General features: G+C 47.5%; 1 protein-coding gene across 1 annotated transcript in view; it reads left to right on the top strand.

Annotated features, from left to right (window-relative positions):
* Positions 1–23,549, top strand: part of TYMP (thymidine phosphorylase) — a 33,750-nt gene that overhangs the window by 6,108 nt on the left and 4,093 nt on the right. Inside the window, exons 2-9 of the mRNA XM_060279272.2 lie at positions 2,863–3,030; positions 5,521–5,723; positions 7,072–7,170; positions 10,335–10,464; positions 12,071–12,189; positions 17,184–17,346; positions 19,413–19,643; positions 22,376–22,516. Coding sequence (XP_060135255.2) covers positions 2,913–3,030; positions 5,521–5,723; positions 7,072–7,170; positions 10,335–10,464; positions 12,071–12,189; positions 17,184–17,346; positions 19,413–19,643; positions 22,376–22,516 — 1,204 coding nt within the window. The 5' untranslated portion in view covers positions 2,863–2,912. The remainder of the gene's footprint in view (positions 1–2,862; positions 3,031–5,520; positions 5,724–7,071; positions 7,171–10,334; positions 10,465–12,070; positions 12,190–17,183; positions 17,347–19,412; positions 19,644–22,375; positions 22,517–23,549) is intronic.

Raw genomic sequence — 23,549 nt, 5'->3', positions numbered from 1 at the left:
CTATGAGTCTCTTGATGTATTCTAAGGTTTCCATTATCACTAAAACTGTTTCCACAATCCATACATTTTAAAGGTTTCTCTCCTGTGTGAGTCCGTTGGTGTAATTTAAGGTCTCTACTCCGACTAAAGCTCTTTCCGCACTCCATACATTTACCGTATTTTCCGGCGTATAAGACGACTGGGCGTATAAGACGACCCCCAACTTTTGAGAAGATTTTCATGGGTTAAAAAGTAGTCTTATACGCAGGAATATACAGTATATGGTTTTTCACCTGTGTGTGGCCCTTGTGGTCTCTTCCAACTCTATGATTCTATGATTCTACGGTATGATTCTACTGGTCAACCCCTCCTTCTTTAACATTTTGGTGACATTTATGTTATGCTTTCGGGTGTTCTGTCAAAGAGGGGATACTTGCTGGGGGTTTAAAGGTTATTGCGTGATATTGTATGGCACTCCTCACCTATTTACAAGGGTGGGGATGGGGGGCAGGGGAGATTCAGTTGCCGCAGACCAAAAAGATCAACAGCTTGCCTTTCAGAGGTAAATTCACAGACCCTCCAACTGTCCCTATTTTCCAGGGACAGTCCCAGATTTACAGAAGCCATCCCAGTTTCTGATTTGATCCTGGAATGTCCTGCTTTTCCTTAGGATGCCCCTATTTTCCTCGGAGAAATGTTGGAGCGTATGGAGTTATGTGACCCCTGAGCCAAGGAGATAAGTAAATATACAAGCTTTAGAAGACATCTGAAGGCAGCCCTGTATATAGAAGTTTTTGAAAAAATGTTTCATTATGTTTTTATGTATGTTGGAAGCTTTCCAGAGTCATAGCTGCCAAGTCTCCCATTTTTTTTGTGGGAAAACCCTGTATTTTGTTACCGTTTCCTGCTGTCATCCCGAATTGATTAATATCCCGTAAATCCTCCGGATTTAGCTCCTGCCGGTGGCCATGTCCTGGCTCCCGGCTGTCTGCACATGTCTGGACATGCGCAGAAGCGATTTCGGGTGCCCAGACATGCAGACACGGGCAGCCCGTTACCGGAAGTCGCTTCTGCACATGCGTAGAAGCGACTTCCGGTGCCGTGCCGTTGCTGATCCCGGATTTTTCAATCTGGGAGTTGGAGGGTATGCCCAGAGTGGCTGGGGCAACCCAGTTAGATGGGTGAGGTATACAGAATGCAATTATTATTATGGAATAGGAAGTCCCTATTTTCATCGGAGAAGTGTTAGAGGGTATGGATTCGGTTGTACAGGGTGTGGAGCCTTGTGGGCACCACTGGGGTTACTTGGAAAGGAGCGTGAGAGGCCGGAGGGGGGCACATGCTGAATTTCGGCATTGCACAGGGTGCCACTGAAATTTGAGACCCTAAGATCCGCCACTGTTGCCTTGCTTCCTTGGTAGCCTCCATTTGTATGTATCTCTGAACCCTAGTGGACCTCACGGGATCCTAAGTCCCTTGATGGGGAGTTGGGCTGTAAAAGCCAACTCCAATTTTCTTAGAACATCACCTTTTTTTTACTCCAAGGGGCTCAAGGTGGCGAATATGGTTCTCCCCCTCATTTAAACTCCACAACAGCCCTATGACAGAGCTGCCCCCCCCATCGACCCCACTGCTTCTGCTACACCAGTTTTCATATACATATATACAATAGAATCTACCGGAGTTAAACTCAGGAAATGGACAAGGAGACCATTAGTCATTTCTCACTAGGTTTATACTCTTTCCACTCCCAGTAGAGCAGAGTAGACAGAATAGGAAACAGGCAGGGACTTTCAGGAAGAGACAACAGAACAATAGAATAGAGGTTTTATAAGAAATTAGTCATCCCAAAGACTAACTTCTCCTCTCCGTAACTTCTGAATAGCGTAAAATCCCTAGATTAATGGTTCCCAAACTGGGTGGTTCCACCTCCTTGGGGGCAGGGGGGAAGTCTTGAGTGGAAGTCAGGCTTCAGCTGCACAGAAGCTGGTGGTGGAGAGGACTTGCTGGTGTTTTGTATTTCTATATTTTTAAATGGTAATAAGAATAAGCAGAGGGGAGGACTGTGGCAAGAGGTTGGGGCTCCCGGATGAGGAACAGTGAGAGGGGCAGCAAGCTCAGTGAATGCCCGGGCGGTGAAAACCCTCGCTATGCCACTGGCAAGAACTTGGAAAAGGGGAAATTGAGGGGAGATGTGAGAGCCAACTTCAAATATCGAAAGGGCTGTCCCATGGAAGATGGAGCAAGCTTGGAGCAAGGAGATTCCGACTAAACGTCAGGAAGAACTTTCTGACAGTAAGAGCTGTTCAACCGTGGAATGGTCTCCCTCGTGAGGTTTTGGACTCTCCTTCTTTGGAGGTTTTTAAGAAGATGTTAGACGGCCTTCTGTCAAGGATTCTTTAGTTGAGATTCCTGCCTTGCAGGGGGTTGGACTAGATGACCCATTGGGGGTAATTTCCAAATCTATGATTCTATGAATCCTTCCAGGACACGTCCAGTATAAGGACTTCTACCAGGGTCTACAATATTCTTTTTGACCCAAGGCAACCAGACCTGGACACAGTACTCCCGATGGGGTGGCACCATAGATTTGCAGAACGGCACTAAGATTTTCAATTCCTTTCCTAATAATCCCTAACATGGAATTTGCCCTTTTCACGGTTGCCACACAATGGAGAAATATCTTCATTGAGCTATTCGCTACAACCCCCTCGAGTCCCTGGCAGGAAAGAATGCATTAAAAAAAAAACCCTAAGGTCTCGTTCCTGGTCCACCAATGCCAGCTCAGGACCCACAAGCATATCTGTGAAATTAAGATTTTCTATTCCTCACTTTACACTTGTTTCCATTGAATTGCATATGTCATTGCATGTACCCCTGCAGTTTCTGGACCCAACACCAGCTCCGTCTCTGTAGCCCCCAATTCTGGCAGCATGCTAAGCATCCCAGAAATAATCCGGAAGAAGCGGGATGGGGAGAAGCTGCAGCAGGAGGAGATCCTCTACTTTGTCCAAGCTGTGTCCAGGAAGGCCTTGCAGGAAGGGCAAATTGGTAAGGAAGGTTGTGGGACCGGGGAATCAGGGAGGGTGGGATTGTGGGTGGAGGGGGGGAGGGAAAGATGCGTTCAAGAATGAGGCGGAAACTCTGCAAACAGGCACAGCCAAGGCAACCCCTCCCATGACTTCCTTGTATGTGGGGAGAGGACTTATTCTTACGGCTCTCCAAGAATTATCCTACAGGGTTCAAAGACTTAGAATGTTTTCATAGGGTTTGCTTAACTCACAAGGAGACCCTGGCACAAGCAGACTGACACTCCTGCAGCAGAAAACACAACCACTGGTCCTGCCTCAGGATCCTAGGAATTCACCTTTTCAGTCCCCAAAGTCTGCACCCCATGTTGAATTCACTCCATCTAATCCAGGCATCCCCAAACTGCGGCCCTCCAGATGTTTTGGCCTACAACTCCCATGATCCCTAGCTAACAGGACCAGTGGTTGGGGAAGATGGGAATTGTAGCCCAAAACATCTGGAGGGCCAAAGTTTGGGGGTGCCTGATCTAATCCTTTTAAGCTCTCTCTCCCCAATTCGAAACTGGGGGGGAAACATGGCTCTTAAGCTGATTCATTGTCTGTTCTTGAAACTTGAAGGGTGCCATGCTTCTAAATTCTGATGGCTACTACACTCTAAAGGAAAGAATTACTTCAAAGTAATTATGGAAGGCAAGAGCTGGTTGATTTCATCTTGTGCAGCTGGATAGAATTCTCCTGAAATCTTGCATGCCTTTCTTTGTTATACGGTAGTTGTAAGTAGAATATCCATTGATTTCTTTAAAACTAAAAAAAGGTTTAAAAAAATCTACCTAAAACTTGTGCAATCATATCTGTACAAATATCTCTATTTAGCTATATCTTTACAAATAGAGCATTGGGTGACCATCCACAACAGAAGACCCTCTTGTGGACTAGAATAATCACCTTGCTAGTGATCAAAAGAATTGATTACAGGTAGGTAGCCGTGTTGGTCTGGATCGAAGTAAAAATAAAAAAATTCCTTCAGTAGCACCTTAAAGACCAACTAAGTTTTTATTTTGGTATGAGCTTTCGTGTGCATGCACGAAGGGTATCTGAAGGGTATCTGAAGAAGTGTGCATGCACACGAAAGCTCATACCAAAATAAAAACTTAGTTGGTCTTTAAGGTGCTACTGAAGGAATTTTTTTATTTTTAAAAGAATTGATGCTTTTGAATTGTGGTGCTGGAGGAGACTCTTGAGAGTCCCATGGACTGCAAGAAGATCAAACCTATCCATTCTGAAGGAAATCAGCCCTGAGTGCTCCCTGGAAGGACAGATCGTGAAGCTGAGGCTCCAATACTTTGGCCACCTCATGAGAAGAGAAGACTCCCTGGAAAAGACCCTGATGTTGGGAAAGATGGAGGGCAGAAGGTGAAGGGAACGACAGAGGACGAGATGGTTGGACAGTGTTCTCGAAGCTACGAACATGAGTTTGACCAAACTGCGGGAGGCAGTGCAAGACAGGAGTGCCTGGCGTGCTCTGGTCCATGGGGTCACGAAGAGTCGGACGTGACTAAATGACTAAACAACAACAACAACAACAACAACAACAACAACAAGAAAGACAAAGTGATCCAACTCTTCGCTGTTCTCAGAATTCAAATGGTCAAGGTTCCACAGTATGGGCAGGTTCTTAAAACAATATAAAAACCTGCACAACCTGCTGACTGAGCCAAATCCAGCATGTGTGACATGCCAGGTCATTTCTGTGGCTTGTGCTTTGTTGTTTAGTCGTTATTCGTGTCCGACTCTTCGTGACCCCATGGACCATAGCACGCCAGGCACTCCTGTCTTGCACTGCCTCCCGCAGTTTGGCCAAACTCATGTTCGTAGCTTCGAGAACACTGTCCAACCATCTTGTCCTCTGTTGTCCCCTTCTCCTAGTGCCCTCAATCTTTCCCAACATCAGGGTCTTTTCCAATGATTCTTCTCTTCTCATGAGGTGGCCAAAGTATTGGAGCCTCAGCTTCACGATCTGTCCTTCCAGGGAGCACTCAGGGCTGATTTCCTTAAGAATGGATAGGTTTGATCTTCTTGCAGTCCATGGGACTCTCAAGAGTCTCCTCCAGCACCACAATTCAAAAGCATCAATTCTTCGGCGATCAGCCTTATTTATGGTCCAGCTCTCACTTCCATACATCACTACTGGGAAAACCATACTTTAACTATACGGACCTTTGTCGGCAAGGTGATGTCTCTGCTTTTTAAGATGCTGTCTAGGTTTGTCATTGCTTTTCTCCCAAGAAGCAGGCGTCTTTTAATTTCGTGACTGCTGTCACCATCTGCAGTGATCAAGGAGCCCAAGAAAGTAAAATCTCTCACTGCCTCGATTTCTTCCCCTTCTATTTGCCAGGAGGTGATGGGACCAGTGGCCATGAACTTGGTTTTTTTGATGTTGGCTTTTTTGATGTTGAGCTTGTGCTAGCCCCTCTCAGAATATCTCTCACCTGCGTCACCTGTTGTCTTCTAGGAGCGATGCTGATGGCCGTCCGACTACAGGGCATGGAGCCTGACGAGACTCTGGTGTTGACGCAGGCAATGGCTACATCTGGGAGGGTCCTTGAATGGCCGGCGAAATGGCAAGGGCTCCTGGTGGACAAGCACTCCACTGGGGGAGTGGGCGACAAAGTCAGCCTGCCTCTGGCACCAGCCTTGGCTGCCTGTGGCTGTAAGGTGAGTTAAGAAGGTTCTTCCAACCTCTCTGGTTCCCGGGCAAAATTTAAAGAGACCCACAGCCCATTCTCAAGCCACGATGAACTAGGTCAGCCATTCAGCAGACTCCTCTGAGGTTCTTAAAGAAACACCCAGAGCCGTCTTTCCCATAGAACTGAGTGGTGCATTGCGCCACAGCGCTACCCTCTCAGGGGCGCCCCAGCGAGTGGGGGAGCTGCACAGCTTTGCCGGCAACCTCCCCTTTCTCTGCATGCCCAGGCATGCAGCTTGCCTCCCATGCCTCTTGTGCATGGCAGGAGCGTGGGAGGGGAGCCCCGAAAAGGTGGGAACGGTTTCAACGGGGAAGCTGGAGTCTCTCCCAGCAGCTCCCTGTCAAAGCTCTCCACCAGCAAGTGAGGACCCCGCCTCTACCTTTTTGGTGTGGGGGCTTCCCAGCGGGCAGAAGGGAACTCCAAAGCGTTTGCAGATACTCTACTCCTCCTTCTCCTCCTCACCCAGGAGCAGAAAGAGTTGCTTGGGCTGCTGCCCCTGCAACTCAATCTATGCTCTTTTCTGGAGACCAAGCTGAACTCTGACTGAAAGAATTATTTCAACGTCTGCCCAAGGCGTTTGGCTCCCCCCCCCCGACCTGTCCTTAGCTGTGCCCAAGTGCACTTTTATTTCTCCCTTTAAGCAGCGTTGCAAAATGCAGCGGGCTGCACATGCACACCCCGGGCCGTACGCTGCGCCAGATCCACACACTACCTGCATTTTTGCATTCCTTGCAGGCACAGCAATCTACTCTCCTTGGGGACTTTGGTGCCAAGCTTGGTTATTGGATGAGCATAATGTATTATGGATTTGACAGCCTTAAAATGCATAAGCCAATCAGAGAGCCAGTGTGGTGCAGTGGTTAAGAGCGGTAGACTAGTAATCTGGGGAACCAGGTTCGCGTCTCCGCTCCTCCACATGCAGCTGCTGGGTGACCTTGGTCTAGTCACACTTCTCTGAAGTCTCTCAACCTCACTCACCTCACAGGGTGTTTGTTGTGGGGGAGGAAGGGAAAGGAGAATGTTAGCCGCTTTGAGACTCCTTCGGGTAGTGATAAAGCGGGATATCAAATCCAAACTCTTCTTCTTCTTCTTCTTCCTACCATCTCAGCCAATCTGCTGCTGTCCCGCCACACCCACCCACTCACTTCGAGGGGATCAGGGAAGCCTGCGTGGGCTGGGGGAGCGTTGGTATTCCTGCCCCGGCTCAGCTTCCCAACCACCCTCCTCCTCTCCATTGGCGGGTTAAATGCCCTCTTCCTATGCTACTCATAACCAGTCCTAAGACAACCCAGTCTTTCCTCTTTACCTTTCAACAGGTGCCCATGATCAGTGGCCGAGGTCTGGGCCACACCGGAGGCACGCTGGACAAGCTGGAGTCCATACCTGGCTTCACGGTCTCCCAGAGCCCAGAACAGGTGAGGTGTCCCAGGTTGTGATGGAGCCAAAGGGGCTTATGGGGGGTGTTGGGGGTATGTGGCTGTCTGTTTCTGTCGGCCAGGAAGAGTAGGCGTGGATGGAGGAGGGAATAGGCATAAGCCAGGGAGACAATGCTAGCAAAAGGGATTCCGGCACTGTACTGCTCTCCTAAGAGAGAAGCAAGAGCCTGTTCTAAACTGCAGGAAAGTCCCTTTAATTGGGACTACGGTTGGAGGAGAAACTCAATTCAGTTCAGAGCTGTAGATGAATTTACTGGATTTGCACCGGATTTGAACTGAATCACAGGGATCCTTCAAAATTTGCACTAATCCAGATTTTACAATGTAGTTTTGCAGCCGAGTAATTTGCACAGAAATACACACACTAGTCCAGTGGATCCCAAAGTGGAGAGTAGCGCTCCCTGGGGGGCAGTGGGATTACTTAGGGGGCGCTCAAAGGCAAGAGGTTGGCAGGGTGCACTGGAGGTGGTGATTTAAGACTCCTTGTAAGTGATTTTAAGCCAGGGATTGGGAAGCTGGTATAATAATAATAATAATAATAATAATAATAATAATAATAATAATAATTTATTTATACCCCACCCATCTGGCTGGGTTTCCCCAGCCACCCTGGGCAGCTTCCAACAGAAAAATGAAATAAAATAATCTATTAAACATTAAAAGCCTCCCTAAACAGGGCTGCCTTCAGATGTCTTCAAAAAATCTGGTAGCTGTTTTTCTCTTTGACATCTGATGGGAGGGCGTTCCACAGGGCGGGCGCCACTACCGAGAAGGCCCTCTGCCTGGTTCCCTGTAACTTGGCTTCTCGCAACGAGGGAACCGGCAGAAGGCCCTCGGCAGTGGACCTCAGTGTCCGGGCAGAACGATCGGGGTGGAGACGCTCCTTCAGGTATACTGGATTGAGGCCATTTAGGGCTTTAAAGGTCAGCACCAACACTTTGAACTGTGCTCAGAAACGTACTGGGAGCCAATGTAGATCTTTCAAGACCAGTGTTATGTGGTCTCGGCGGCCGCTCCCAGTCACCAGTCTAGCTGCCGCATTCTGGATTAGTTGTAGTTTCCGGGTCACCTTGAAAGGTAGCCCAACGTAGAGCGCATTGCAGTAGTCCAAGCAGGAGATAACTAGAGCATGCACCACTCTGGAGACACAATCCGCAGGCAGGTAGGGTCTCAGCCTGCGTACCAGATGGAGCTGATAAACAGCTGCCCTGGACACAGAATTGACCTGCGCCTCCATGGACAGCTGTGAGTCCAGAATGACTCCCAGGCTGCGCACCTGGTCCTTCAGGGGCACAGTTACCCCATTCAGGACCAGGGAGTCCTCCACATCCGCTCGCCTTCTGTCCCCCACAAACAGTACTTCTGTCTTGTCAGGATTCAACCTCAATCTGTTAGCTGCCATCCATCCTCCAACCGCCTCCAGGCACTCACACAGGACCTTCACTGCCTTCACTGGTTCTGATTTGAAAGAGAGGTAGAGCTGGGTATCATCCGCATACTGATGAACACCCAGCCCAAACCCCCTGATGATCTCTCCCAGCGGCTGCATGTAGATGTTAAAAAGCATGGGGAGAGGACAGTCCATGAAGCCGACACATCACATTAAGAATTTGCAGAACATTGGGAATTTATCGTGAACAGTAACAATTTAACAACTTGGGAGTTACTGCATCATTAAAATTCGAATGACAGGCTTGGACAACAGCCCAGATTGGAAGATTGGAATGAAGTCAGGAAAAGCTGCGCTGGCAAATAGACAGTTGAAAAAAATATATACAGTATACACAAATAAAGCTGTACCCGATGGTTGAAAGGATATATGATTTCTGACATGATTGAGAATAGCACAGCCAGGAAAGGGGAACTTTAAAGCGTTAAGATCGGAATGTGGAAAATATGAGAACAACAAGAAGGCAGAAAGGAAAATATTGGAGATATACTTCAGAGGTCCAGACAATGGGAAGCCCGAAAAAATAATAATTAATAATTCAGATTGTAATTTGGCTTATTATTATTATTATTATTATTATTATTATTATTATTATTATTAAATTATTTGGAGTATGATTTGATGGATTTGTTAATTGGATGTTATTTTTGAAAAACTAATAAAATGATTCGTGTGTGTGTGTGTGTGTGTGTGTGTATATATATATATATATATATATATATATATATATATATATATATAAAATAGAACAGGGATGCCCATTCTTGGTAAATGACTGGCATCAATGGACCAAGCTAATCAATTTTTGTTGAATCAATTACACAAAATGGTTTTGATTAGATTTTGAATAAATCTAATAAACAGTTGTTTATTACATTTGTTTATTGCCTTACCTCTCTAGTGGGTCATGTGAACCATTATCCTGAATAAAGCTTTCGATAGAGTAGGGTGGGGTGAATTTATGAAACCAAGGGGGCAGTGGTCTGAAAAAGTTTGGAAATCCCTGCGCTAGACTCTCCTCCCTCTGCACTAGCTACCTTGGCAGCAAAGGGAGGTGGTGGTGGATGTCAGGAGTATGGGCAGGAGTCAGGCTCTGGGGCCTGTAGTGCTTTGCAGGACTGGGGCATGCCTCAACTTGTGCTGGAGAAGCAAGGCGTGGCCACACAGGTGAAGTCCTCAGCTTGTGCTGGAGAAGCAAGGAGTAATCACCCAGGTGAGGCCACTTGAGATCTCACTGCACCTGGTGGCAGGAGCTGGGAGGGATAAAAGCCCAGCATTTCCCTTCAGCTCTTTGCCACAGCAACGCTATCCCTGCATGGTTGCATCTGGCCTCCTGTTCCTTGGACCCTTGCCTTGTTGCTGCTGTGCTTCTTGGACCCCTGCCTCGCCTTCGCCTTGCTCTTGCCCCGTGGACCTTCGCCTTGCTTCTTGTTCCTGGATCCTTCGCCTTGCTCCTTGCTCCTTGGACCATTGCTTCGCCTTCGCCTTGCTTCTTGTTCCTGGACCCTCGCTTTGCCTTCGCCTTGCTTCGTGCCCCGTGGACCTTCGCCTCTGTCTTCGACCCTGCTTCTTCACCACCATCTTGCCTCTGGTCCTGACGCCCGCCGACCGGACCGTGACAGTGGAGTTCCTGGGTGGAGCTGATGACAAGTGAGTGGCCCGTGCGGACAGCCCAGGACTTGTTCTCTTGCAGATGAAGCAGATCCTGGAAAAGGTTGGTTGCTGCATTGTGGAGCAGAGTACGGAGCTGGTCCCAGCAGACAAGGCCCTCTATGCCCTGAGAGACGTAACAGCCACAGTGGACAGCTTGCCCCTCATCACAGGTATGGGGTGAGATCCAGTTACAGGAGAAATCTCGGTGCTGAGGCCCTGGCTGTGGGCTCCTTCCAATCAGGCAGGCTTAGGACCCTCGTACTTACGGGACTGCCTCTCCTGGTATGTCCCGCAGAGGACCCTAATAATAGCTTAAAGGTATCAGGGGTGGCGGGTGGCACTGTGGGTTAAACCACAGAGCCTAGAGCTTGCCGTCGTCGGTTCGAATCCCTGTGGCGGGGTGAGCTCCTGTTGCTTGGTCCCAGCTTTTGCCAACCTAGCAGTTTGAAAGCACGTCAAGTGCAAGTAGATAAATAGGTATCGCTCCAGCAGGAAGTCTTTTGCCAGCATGATTTCCCATAATGAAGTTTACAAAGCGTTTTACTGAAATGCTTTTTTGATTTGTACATACTATGCTGCTCTGTGGGAGGTTGGAATAGCAAACTTTTTCAGCAGGGGGCTGGTCCACTGTCCCTCAGACCTTGTGGGGGGGGCGGGCTATATATATTGGGGGGGAAATTGAACGAATTCCTATGCCCCACAAATAACCCAGAGATGCATTTTAAATAAAAACACACATTCTACTCATGTAAAAACACACTGATTCCTGGACTGTCTGCGAGCCAGATTTAGAAGGTTATTGGGCCGGATCCGGCCCCCGGGCCTTAGGTTGCCTAGCCATGGAATAGATGATGCTTTGGGACCAATCGTACTCTACAAAGATATGACTTTGTCTAGCGCAGTGATGGCGAACCTATGACACGTGTGTCAGACGTGACACGCAGAGCCCTCATTGCTGGCACGCGCCCCATCGCCCCATTCACGCTGTTCCCCCCCCATTTGTTCTCCTGCTCCTCCTACAGCTTGTCTCCACTAGAGCTTGTCTCCACTGTTAAAACCCGGATCCTTTGTTGTTGTTGTTGTTGTTGTTGTTGCTGGTAGCCAGAGGTTGGTTTTTAACCCTTTCTGTGCTGTTTTTTCTGGCGCTTTGGCAGACTATGTCGGTGCTGCGTGTTAGTTCCAGGGAAGGTATTATTCGTTATTTATTTCTGTTCTCTCCCCCCCCAAAGCGCAGCAGCTTTGGGGCACCCCCCCAAAAGCAAAGCAACTTTTGCACCCCCCCCCAAAAAAACCCTCCAAAACTTTGATCAGCAGCTCCCCCCAAAATGCTCAACAACTCTGGGCACTTTGTGATAAATAAGGGTTTTTAGGTTAGATTATGTCACAGAGGATTTTGGTTTTATGTATTACAATGATACATTTTTGTTATTTAAACTATAATTATCACACAATTATGGATTTTTCCTCGAAGTGACACACCACCCGAGTTATGCTGTTTTTTTGGTGAATTTTGACACATCAAGCTCAAAAGGTTGCCCATCACTGGTCTAGCGTGTACCCCCCCCCCAATTGCATCCAAGGCTACTACCTGGATCATTCCAGCGCCCCCTACCCCCAGGAGACGGTATTGCCCACTTTGGGAAACACTGGCCTAGGTGAACACAAGTTTTTGATTTTGTGAATAAAAGCCAATCGCACTTTGAGTCCTCTTCCTGACCTGTGGATGCACCTGCATTCCTGACAGCCCCTTGACACTGCCTCTCTCTTGCCTCACAGGCTCAATCCTGAGCAAGAAGGCTGCGGAGAACATCTCTGCCCTGGTTCTGGATGTGAAGTTTGGCAGCGCAGCCCTTTACCCCACTCTGGAGAGTGCCCAGCAGCTGGCTGAGAGCCTGGTGAGTCCCCAGAGAAGGGCCAGTGGCTTCTGGGGGCTTTCAGCTCCTTCATGGAGGAGAGGGCTATCGAGGGCTACCAGCCAGGGTGGCTCTGCTCTGCCACCATAGTCGGAGGCAGCTGTGCTTCTTGTGGGCTTGACACAGGCATTTGGTCGGCCACCGAGAGAAGAAGAACAGGATCCTGGACTAGATGGGCCATTGGCCTGATTCAGGAAGCCCTTCTTAGGTTCTGCTGCTTGGGATGGGGATTTGGCATCTGAAGAAGTGTGCATGCATGCGAAAGCTCATACCTATGACAAACTTAGTTGGTCTCTAAGGTGCTACTGGAAGGATTTTTTTTTATTTTTTTTTGGACAAAGATGATGGACTCTGCAGAATTAGCCAAGCTGGACCGGTAGACTCCGGAACCAAAAGTTTCAAAGACACTGGAGTAAATTGATTGGGTATATGAATCATTATTGTAAAAATGTGGAAATAATAATAATAATAATAATAATAATAATAATAATAATAAATATATTATTTATACCCCACCCATCTGGCTGGTTTTCCCCAGGCACTCTGGGTGGCCTCCAACAGAAGTATTGAAATACAATAATTTATTAAACATTAAAAGCCTCCCTAAACAGGGCTGCCTTCAGATGTCTTCTAAAAATCTGGTAGCTGTTTTTTTCTTTGTACTGAGAATTGTATCTTTTCTGACTGACAGTCGAATAAAGAATGATGATAAATATAAATATAAATATATTATTTATACCCTGCCCATATGGCTGGGTTTCCCCAGCCACTCTGGGCGGCTTACAACAGAAAAATGAAATAAAATAATCTATTAAACATTAAAAGCCTCCCCAAACAGGGCTGCCTTCAGATGTCCTCTAAAAGTCTGGTAGTTGTTTTTCTCTTCAACATCTGGTGGGAGGGCGTTCCACAGGGCGGGTGCCACTACCGAGAAGGCCCTCTGCCTGGTTCCCTGTAACTTGGCTTCTCGTAGTGAGGGAACCGCCAGAAGGCCCTCGGAGCTGGACCTCAGTGTCCGGGCAGAACGATGGGGGTGGAGACACTCCTTCAGGTATACTGGACCGAGGCCATTTAGGGCTTTAAAGGTTAGCACCAACACTTTGTCTTGTGCTCGCAAACGTACTGGGAGCCAATGTAGATCTTTCAAGACCAGTGTTATGTGGTCCTGGCAGCTGCTCCCAGTCACCAGTCTAGCTGCCGCATTCTGGATTAATTGCAGTTTCCGGGTCACCTTCAAAGGTAGCCCCACATAGAGCGCATTGCAGTAGTCCAAGCAGGAGATAACTAGAGCATGCACCACTCTGGTGGGACAGTCCACCGGCAGATAGACAGCTGCCCTGGACACAGAATTAACCTGCGCCTCCATGGACAGCTGTGAGTCCAAAATGACTCCCAGGCTAGAAAAGAAGATCAAACACTGTTTATGTATGCAACAACCGCGGCTAGGACTTTGTTAGCCCAAAAATGGAAATTACAGGAATTACCTACAATTGTGGAGTGGCAGATAAAAATGATGGACTATGCTGAACTTGCTAGATTGACATGCAAGATTCGTGACCAGGGGGAGACAAGGTTTCAAAAGGACTGGAGTAAATATGTGGACTATATGGAGAAAAACTGTAGATCATTAAAAACTCTCGCAGGATTAAAATAAACCTTACGAATTGACCAATATGTTAAAAAAGGAACTGCAAAAAAAGGAATTAATAAGAAACCCGCATGAAGGGAGGGGGGGAAGTCATAGCTCGGCGGAGCAAGGTAAAAGTTGTGAATATAAGATTTTGTATAAAAGATTGGTTTTGTTAATTTGTTGAATTTGGAAAATTGGAATAAAATGTATTTTTTTAAAAAAAACAAAAACAAAACAAAATGACTCCCAGGCTGCGCACCTGGTACTTCAGGGGCACAGTTACCCCATTCAGGACCAGGAAGTCCTCCACACCTGCCCGCCTCCTGTCCCCCACAAACAGTACTTCTGTCTTGTCAGGATTCAACCTCAATCCGTTAACCGCCATCCATCCTCCAACCACCTCCAGGCACTCACACAGGACCTTCACCGCCTTCACTGGTTCTGATTTGAAAGAGAGGTAGAGCTGGGTATCATCCGCATACTGATGAACACCCAGCCCAAACCCCCTGATGATCTCTCCCAGCGGCTGCATATAGATGTTAAAAAGCATGGGGGAGAGGACAGAATCCTGAGGCACCCCACAAGTGAGAGCGCAGGGGTCTGAACACTCATCCCCCACCACCACTTTCTGGACACGGCCCAGGAGGAAGGAGCGGAACCACTGTATAACAGTGCCCCCAGCTCCCAGCCCCTCTAGACGGTCCAGAAGGATGTTATGGTTGATGGTGTCAAAAGCCGCTGAGAGATCCAGCAGAACTAGGAAACAGCTCTCACCTTTGTCCCTAGCACGCCGGAGATCATCGACCAGCACAACCAAGGCAGTTTCAGTCCCATGATGAGGCCTGAATCTCGACTGGAAGGGATCCAAATGGTCCGCTTCTTCCAGGTGTTCCTGGAGTTGTTCACCGACCACCCATTCAATCACCTTGCCCAAGAATGGTAGATTTGAGACTGGGTGATAGTTGGCCATATCGGCCGGGTCTAAAGATGGTTTTTTAAGAAGCGGTTTAATGACTGCCTCTTTCAGCGGGGCTGGGAAGACTCCCTCATAGAGGGACGCATTTACCACCCCGCGGAGCCCATCGCCCAGCCCTTCCCGGCTAGCTTTTATTACCCAGGATTGGCAAGGATCAAGGAGACAGGTGGTTGGTTTCACTCTTCCAAGCAGCCTGTCCACATCCTCAGAGTCCATATCCACATCCTTCTTGCAGATGTTGCAGTTCAATGGGCTGCTGGCTCCCTGCATTTATATTTTGTAAAATTTATGCACCGCCTGAACGTGAACGAAACCCTCAAAGCGTTTTACAAAGAGATAAAGCAACAGAATCCATAAAGGTCTACAAGAATGCTTTAAAAGATACAGGAAGTTAAAATAGTAAAACAGATTAAAATTCACACCAGCTTTATTCTAAAGAAGAATGTTTTTAGCAGATGCTGAAAAGAGTTCAGTCGAAGGCGTCTGCTTGATACCAATAGGCAGGGAGTTCCAAAGTGTAGGTGCTGCCACACTAAATGTTCGAGTGCCTACGAATGTGGAACGGGCAATGCGTGGCATTGGTAACAATGCCAGTTCAACTGATTAAAGTGTTTGGGTGTGCACAGGTGGACTAAGGTGACCTTGCAGGTAAAATTGGTCCCACGTTAAGGGCTTTATATAATGTATTGGCCCGAATATAGGACGCACCCGCAAATAAGACCGCAGGTTTAAAATTCAAGGCTTATTTGCGGGTGCAGCCTGCCTCCTGGCACTACCGCCCTTGTTGCAAAACAAAAGCGTCTGGGATGAAAGGAAAAAAACTCCACGCAGCAAATGAGGAATAACAAAAGGTTTATTGCTTGGCTAGCCAGCAAGTTGACTCAGAGGAATCAGTCTTCAAAGTCAGAGCGCTGAATAAAGGGTGGGGCTCCTTAATATACATTTCTGTTATCTCTTAAGGCACTACATATGCAGAGACTGTGGCAAAATTCCTCCTATCCTAGGCTACACCCCCCTATTAGCATACCATTTACGGTCTTTCCTTAATTACATATACACACACAAAGAACTCTCTCTAAGCCAGTGATGGCGAACCTATGACACGCGTGTCAGACATGACACGCAGAGCCCTCACAGCTGGCACGCGCCCCATCGGCCCATTTGCGCTGTTCCCCCCCCATTTGTTCTCCGGCTCCTCCTACAGCTTGTCTCAGCTAGAACTTGTCTCCGCTGTTAAAACCCGGATCCTTTTTTGTTGTTGTTGTTGCTGGTAGCCAGAGATTGGTTTTTTAACCCTTTCTGTGCTGTTTTTCTGGCGCTTTGGCAGACTATGTCGGTGCTGCGTGTTAGTTCCAGCAAAGGTATTATTCGTTATTTATTTTTGTTCTCTTCCCCCCCAAAAAAGTGCAGCAGCTTTGGGGCACCCCCCCCAAAAGCAAAGCAACTTTTGCACCCCCCAAAAAAACCTCCAAAACTTTGGGCGGCTTCCAACAGAAAAATAAAACACAGTAATTTATTAAACATTAAAAGCCTCCCTGAACAGGGCTGCCTTCAGATGTCTTCTAAAAGTCTGGTAGTTGTTTTCCTCTTTGACATCTGTTGGGAGGGCATTCCACAGGGCGGGCGCCACCACCGAGAAGGCCCTCTGCCTAGTTCCCTGCAACTTGGCAACTTGGTTCCCTGCAACTTAGTTTTTGGTTTATTAAATACAGTTATATATTACAATTATACATTTTTGTTATTTAAACTATAAATATTGCAAAATTATGTTTTTTCCCCCCTCGAAGTGACACACCACCCAAGTTATGCTAGTTTTTGGTGAATTTTGACACACCAAGCTCAAAAGGTTCCCCATCACTGCTATAAGCAGCAGCTCGCTGCACGTGATCCCTTTGTTACCTTGAGGGAGTTTAGGACATGAAGCAAGGCCCGCCTCCCTTTCTTATGCACACACTTTGGAATGTGTTTTTGCAAGACAAAGATAACAACTCATGGTACGAGATTAGGGCAGCCTGGCTTGAAGGTCTTTATACGCATCACCCTGAACAGGGTGCCGGTGCTCGGTTCCGAGATCGCTGCACCCATGCCTCCTGGCACTCCCGGCACTACCTCCCCAAGCTGGAGCCAGCCCCCCCGCCCCCCATTCAGGGCGGTTGTGCCAGGAGGCGGGCACGCAGTGCTCGGTTCCGAATATAAGCCGCACCTTAACTTTGGGGGTGGGGGAAGTGGGGCTTATATTCAGGCCAATACGGTACTAATAACAACACCTTAAACTTGGCCTGGAAGCAAATCGGCAACAAGTGCAGTTCTCTGAGCAAAGGCATAGCTATTCATTCATTCATTCATTCATTCATTCTCTCTCTCTCTCAGGTGTCTGTTGGGACCCAGCTAGGGATAAGCACATCGGCGGTGCTCAGCAAGATGGACGGACCTTTGGGGTGTCGTGTGGGTCACTCCTTGGAGGTCCTTGAATCCTTGGAGTGCTTGGAAGGACAAGGACCTGGGGATCTCTGTGAGCTGGTGACCACGTTAGGTCTGCGCTGGGGGGCACACGAGCGGCATTATAAAACGTTTCACTGTGTTGTGTGTGAGCGGAAGGGAGAGGGAGGGAAGGAAGCAACGAACCCCAAGGCCCACTTGCTGCGGTTAAGTCCAGTGGAGTCCCAGGGGTTTCTCTCAACCAGCACCCACAATTCCACTCTGGACTTTAAGAAGGCCAATTTCAAAAAGCTGAAGGAGTTACTGGGTATGATCCCGTGGTCAGAAATACTCATTGAGAAGGGAGTCGATGAAGATGGGAGTTTCTAAAAGGAGAAATATTGAATGCCCCCAAGCAGACAAGACCATCAAGAAAGAAAAGTGGGAGGCATCTAAGGAAACTGGTGTGGCTGCATAAGGAGCTTACAGATGAGCTGAGAGCTAAGAAGGGCATGTGTAAGACATGGAAGAAAGGGGAAATGACTAGGGAGGAGGATACACGAGTAGCAAACAGTTGCAGGGGGAAAGTCAGGCTGGCTCAAGCTCAGAATGAGCTCAGGCTTGCAAGAGAGGTGAAAAAGAATAATAAAGGGTGGTTTGTTTGTTTTTTGCTGTGTTTGAAGTAAGAGGAAGAACAAGCACGTGGTAGGTCCTCTGCGTGGAACACGGAGAAATGCTATTGGGTGACAGGGAAAAGACGGAACTACTCAACACCTCCTTTGCCTCTGTCTTCACCCAAAAAGAAAGTGATGCTCAACCTGGTGATAAAACAATAATTTATGCAAGGAGGGAAAAGAGGTAGTAAGGAAATACCTTGTTGTTGTTTAGTCGTTTAGTCGTGTCCGACTCTTCGTGACCCCATGGACCATAGCACGCCAGGCACTCCTGTCTTCCACTGCCTCCCGCAGTTTGGTCAAACTCATGTTCATAGCTTTGAGAACAGGGCCTGATGAGCTGGATCCAAGGGTACTAAAGGAGCTTGCGGATATAATCTCAGAGCCTTTTACTTTGAACTTGACAGATTGGAGAACTGAGTGCAAGCTCACACAATGAATTTCAGTAGGGACAAATGTCAGGTTCTGCCCTTAGGCAGGAAGAACCAGATGCACAAATATAGGATGGGGGACCCCTGGCTTACTGGCAGTACACGTGAAAAGGATCTCGGGGTCTTGGTGGACCACAAGCTGAACATGAGTCCACAGCGTGATGCAGCAGCTAAAAAAGCCAATGCAATTCTGGGCTGCATCAATAGGAGTATAGCATCTAGATCAAGGGAAGTAATAGTACCACTGTACTCTGCTCTGGTCAGACCTCACCTGAGTACTGTGTCCAGTTCTGGGCACCACAATTTAAGAAGGACGTTGACAAGCTGGAAGGTGTGCAGAGGAGGGCGACCAAGAAACAAAGCACCTGGAAACAAAGCCTGATGAGGAATGGTTGAAGGAGCTGGGTATGTTTAGCCTGGAACAGAAGACACTGAGAAGAGATATGAGAGCCATCTTCAAATATCAGAAGGGCTGTCACATGGAGGACGGAGCAAGCTTGTTTTTCTCTTGCTATGGAGGGGAGGACTCGAACCCATGGCTTCAAGTTTCAAGAAAGGAGATTCCGACTAAACATTCGGAAAAACTTTTTGGCAGTAAGAGCTGTTCAGCAGTGGAACAGACTCTCACAAGAGGTGGCGGACTCTCCTTCCTTGGAGGTTTTTAAGCAGAGGCTGGATGGCCATCTGTCATGGATGCTTTAGCTGAAATTCCTGCATTGCAGGGGGTTGGACTAGATGACCCTTGGGTACATTCCAACTCTAAGAATCTATGATTCTATGATTTTATTTCAGTATAAACAGGACTCTGTCTTTGCAGCTACACACACTCACACAGCAGAGACTCCCGTTTCCAAAAAAGGACAGGAGGGGGGGGGTCTTTTCTTTCCACCGCTTTTAATTGTGGAGGGGAGGAAAAAAAAGGAAAGCTAGGACATTATGGGATCAAATCAGAAACCGGGATGGCTTCTGTATTTCTGGGAAATCAGGACACATGGAGGGTATGAGTTTGGGGGGAGGGGGGAAGCCTCTCTCTCCATGGACCACCCAACTCATCCATTTTCCTTCCACCTCTCCAGGAGGAACCTTGTTGTGGCAGTGCGGGAGAGCCAGCTCTGCTTCCCAAGGCGCTGCCCACATTGCCAAAGCCCTGGACAATGGCTCTGCCCTGAGGACTTTCCAAGCCATGCTGGAAGCGCAAGGGGTGGAGGCCAGCGTGGCCCATGCCCTATGTGCCGGGGATCAGGAACAGCGCTTCCGGGTGCTGGGGCAAGCCTGGGCGCAGGAGGAACTGGGGGCTCTGTGTGACTGTAAGGATGGGGGTGAGCCTGGGCAGAACTCCCAGGTCGTCCTTCCACTTCCACTGGAGTATTTAGCCATAAAACAAGGGAACAGGGCCTTTTCTATGGTGGCTCCCCGTTCACGGAATGCTCTCCCCAGAGAGGCTCATCTGGTGCCATCATTACATGTCTTTAGGCACCAAGCAGAAAGCATTCCTCTTTACCCAGGCTCTTAAATAATCTATGGCCTGTGAAAGTGTGGGGGAGATGAATGCTATTGTGAGGATTGTTTTATTTTTATGCTGTATTTTATTATGCTGTATTTTATTATGTTTTTATTATTGATGCTCTGTAATGTGTTTACACACACACACACACACACACACACACACACTGAGTGCTTTTTTCAGGGACGACGACACAAACACCTAAACATTTTGTGAATTTAACGGGAGAATAAACTAAAGTTTAATTTTTTTTAGCTTCTTCTCTAGCACAGTGAATCATCAGTTCCGTTGCTACCCCCGATGACGGCCTCATTTCCTGAGTCTCATAATGTATTTATTTTTCCCAATTTGAACTATAAAATGGTAAATTTCCGGAGTCAAAATGAGAGTACTCCTAGACATTTTTAAAGAAAAAAGCACTCTGTGTGTGTGTGTGTGTGTGTGTGTGTGTGTGTGTGTAATTAAATTTTCTGTTTTACGGTACAATTTAGAGTATTCATTTAAACAACCTTAAAATATCAGTGACTTCCCTTCTTCTCTTGAATGAATGAATGAATTTATTAATACGGTCGCAGACCAGCATCAACACATACAGTAATACAGATCAACACAAAGCATAACAAAATACAAAAGGCAGTGTGAAAATAACGAGGATTTAAATACAAAAAATTAAAATCACTTCTTAACGGACTCCCTATAGTTGACATTTAGGGGTTGGGTCATTATGGGATATCACTTGCTTCCTGCGATTGATTGCAGACAAGCAGAATTTGGCTACATTTAATGTAGTCTTGGAATTCTTGTCCTCTAGCAGTAGTTTTAGACTATGATGATCAGATTCTTTCATGGACTTTTGCAAGACAGGTGTAATAAAAGTCAAACGTATATCGTCATACAAACGACAGCGTAAAAGTACATGTGAGGCAGTTTCTACTTCCATAGAGCCGCAAGGGCAGACCCGTGCAGTATATGGTTTACCCTCAAATCTGCCCTGTAGTAAGGCAGAAGGGAGAACATTGAATCTGACGAGGGTAAAAGATCGTCTGTATTTGGGGATCTGAATTTCAGACAGATAGCTTGCTGGGGCGAAACCTCTCCCATGGTCCCTTATTACAGAATATTTAGTCATTTCACTCATGTGGCATTGTAATTCCACGTCCCAGATTCGCTGGCGAATTAAAGTCCTGGCTCTCTCGTATCCTGCCGCAATTAAGATTTGCGGGGAGAGTCCCAGGCTTCTTATCTTCTCAAACAGGGAGGCTTTCCAGGTAGAGTGGTAGGAGTCTAACAATGTTAAATGTGCCAACCCGGCCGGGAAGAAGATGAGTTTTAGCCAAAAATGGATCTTTGCTATCCACAGCCGTGCATTGATGGATAATTGTCCGACTTCCAGTCGGACAGCTATGTTGGCTACACAGGGGGGGATCCCCAAAAGACAGCGATAAAATTTGGTTTGGAATGCCTCGACCGGCGCGAGATTTTTAAAAGTGCAAACCTGGGAACCATAGGTGAGTTGAGGGAGTATTTTTGTGACAAAGACCTGGGAGGCTGCTGGAACATATTGACCCCCTTTCCCATAGAAGAATCTTGTTAGGGCTTTGGTGGTCCTTCCTGTGTTGGCAATGGCCTTTTTCATCTGATGATGCCATGAGCCCCTTTCCTGAAACATTATTCCCAGATATTTATATGTTTCCACCTGATCAATGGGTTGGCTATCAATTCTCCATTTGTGTTTCCTTCTTTTTTTTGAAAACACCATGTTTCATTTTGCATTACATAAAAAATGCAATATGTTTTTTAATGTTGCACATTGCCCTGGGATCTTTGGATAAAGAATTGTATAATAATAATAATTAATAATAATAATAATTAATGGTGAGATAATAAATGGGGATCACTTTCTGAGGGTTTCAGTGTGCTGAGCCTAGCCTTCCCCAGCCAGATGACCTCCAGATGTTTGGGTTAAAGTTCCCATCAGCCTGAGCCAGAATGCCACCATGTCTGGTCAAGCGCACATGAGCTAGATTGAGCGCCGTGGCTGCTACCTGCTAACTCTGCCCTAATACCAAGCACCACACAGGAAACAATTGCTTGCCACTCTTAGAATAATAGAACTCTTGAGTTGCAAAGGGTTCCAACAGTCAACTAGCCCAACGCCCTACAATGGGGAAATCCCTGGCAGCTGGCCATCCAACCTTTGCTTAAACCCTCCAAGGAAGGAGAGCCTGCTACCCTGTAAGTCTGTTCCACTGTCGAATGGCTCTCACTCTTAGAATGTTCTACCCAAATGTCTGTTCAGGGCCGGCTCTAGGTATAGTCCCGGTGGCGTGGAAGCTATACTGCACGCTGCGAGGGCGGGGGCGCCGGAGCAATCTCCGCGCCAGGGCGCCCGACCTGCTCGAGACTGCCCTGCTTCTGTTGGAATCTCCTGTCTTGGAATCTGAATCCATCAGTTCAGGTCCTACTTTCCGGAGTAGGAGAAAACAAGGTGGCTCCTTCTTCCATGCTAACCCTCCTCCTGACTTTCCTCTGCAGGGACAGTCCAGCAGATCCTCGGCCTCCCCATTGCCCGGGTAATACATGCTCTGGGAGGCGGCCGCAGCCAGAAGGGGCAAATGATCAATCACAGAGTGGGAGCTGAGGTGCTGGTCTCTGTGGGGCAGAAAGTAAGGAAAGGTAAGAACTTCAAGCGGTGTGTGTGTGTGTGTGTGTGTGTGTGTGTGAGAGAGAGAGAGAGAGAGAGAGAGAGAGAGAGAGAGAGAGAACCAAGTGCTCATGTTCATCTTCTAGGTCTGCTTTCGTACATGGGGTGGGGCAGTCGGGTGTTATAAGAATTCCAAGGTCCCAAATATAAAATAAGCGTTCCTAAATGTACAAGGCAAACACATACATAAGCAGATAAACCACACGTCTGAAACAGGAAAGGTAAAGGCAAAGGGAACCCTAACCATTAGGTCCAGTTGCAGATGACTCTGGGGTTGCGGCGCTCATCTCGCTTTACTGGCCGAGGGAGCCGGCGTACAGCTTCCAGGTCATGTTGCCGGCATGACAAAGCCGCTTCTGGCAAACCAGAGCAGCACACGGAAACGCCGTTTACCTTCCCGCCGGAGCGGTACATATTTGCACTAATCGAACTGCTAGGTTTGCAGGATCTGGGACCAAACAACGGGAGCTAACCCCGTTGCGGGGATTCGAACCGCTGACCTTCTGATCGGCAAGCCCTAGGCTCTGTGGTTTAACCCACAGCGCCACCCGTACAGGAGAGCAATCCTAAAGCCATTTTGACTCTCCCAAATTGACCTAAAATATTTCTCTGTAAGGAGGAAGGCAATGGGAAGGCCTCTCCATTGTCTTTTTGCTTATCTGTCTTAAGGGTGTATTGGTGTATAAATAGGGTGAGCCTGTGACCTGGACTCGGGAACTAAAATATTAACCATCACAAAAGAATGGCCAGGCTGCCCAGGTAAAGCAATCAGTGACCATTAACAGGTATCCTGACAAACAGGATTTCTGCTAAATAAAAAAATTCCTTCAGTAGCACCTTATTTTTTTTTTTTTGTATGAGCTTTTGTGTGCATGCACACTTCGTCAGATACACTTGAAACAGAAGAGCCAGACCCTTATGTATATTCAGAGGGTGGGGTGGGTGGGTGGGAATGGGTGATGGGCTGGTAGGAGTGGTAAACCTGTTGATGGCTGTTAACGACTG

Source organism: Zootoca vivipara, chromosome 9 (genome assembly GCF_965207765.1).
Source record: "Zootoca vivipara chromosome 9, rZooViv2.hap1.1, whole genome shotgun sequence".
In the NCBI taxonomy this organism is placed as follows: Eukaryota; Metazoa; Chordata; class Lepidosauria; order Squamata; family Lacertidae; genus Zootoca; species Zootoca vivipara.
Note: the sequence above shows the minus strand (reverse complement) of the source record. Positions and strands in the feature narration are given on the sequence as shown.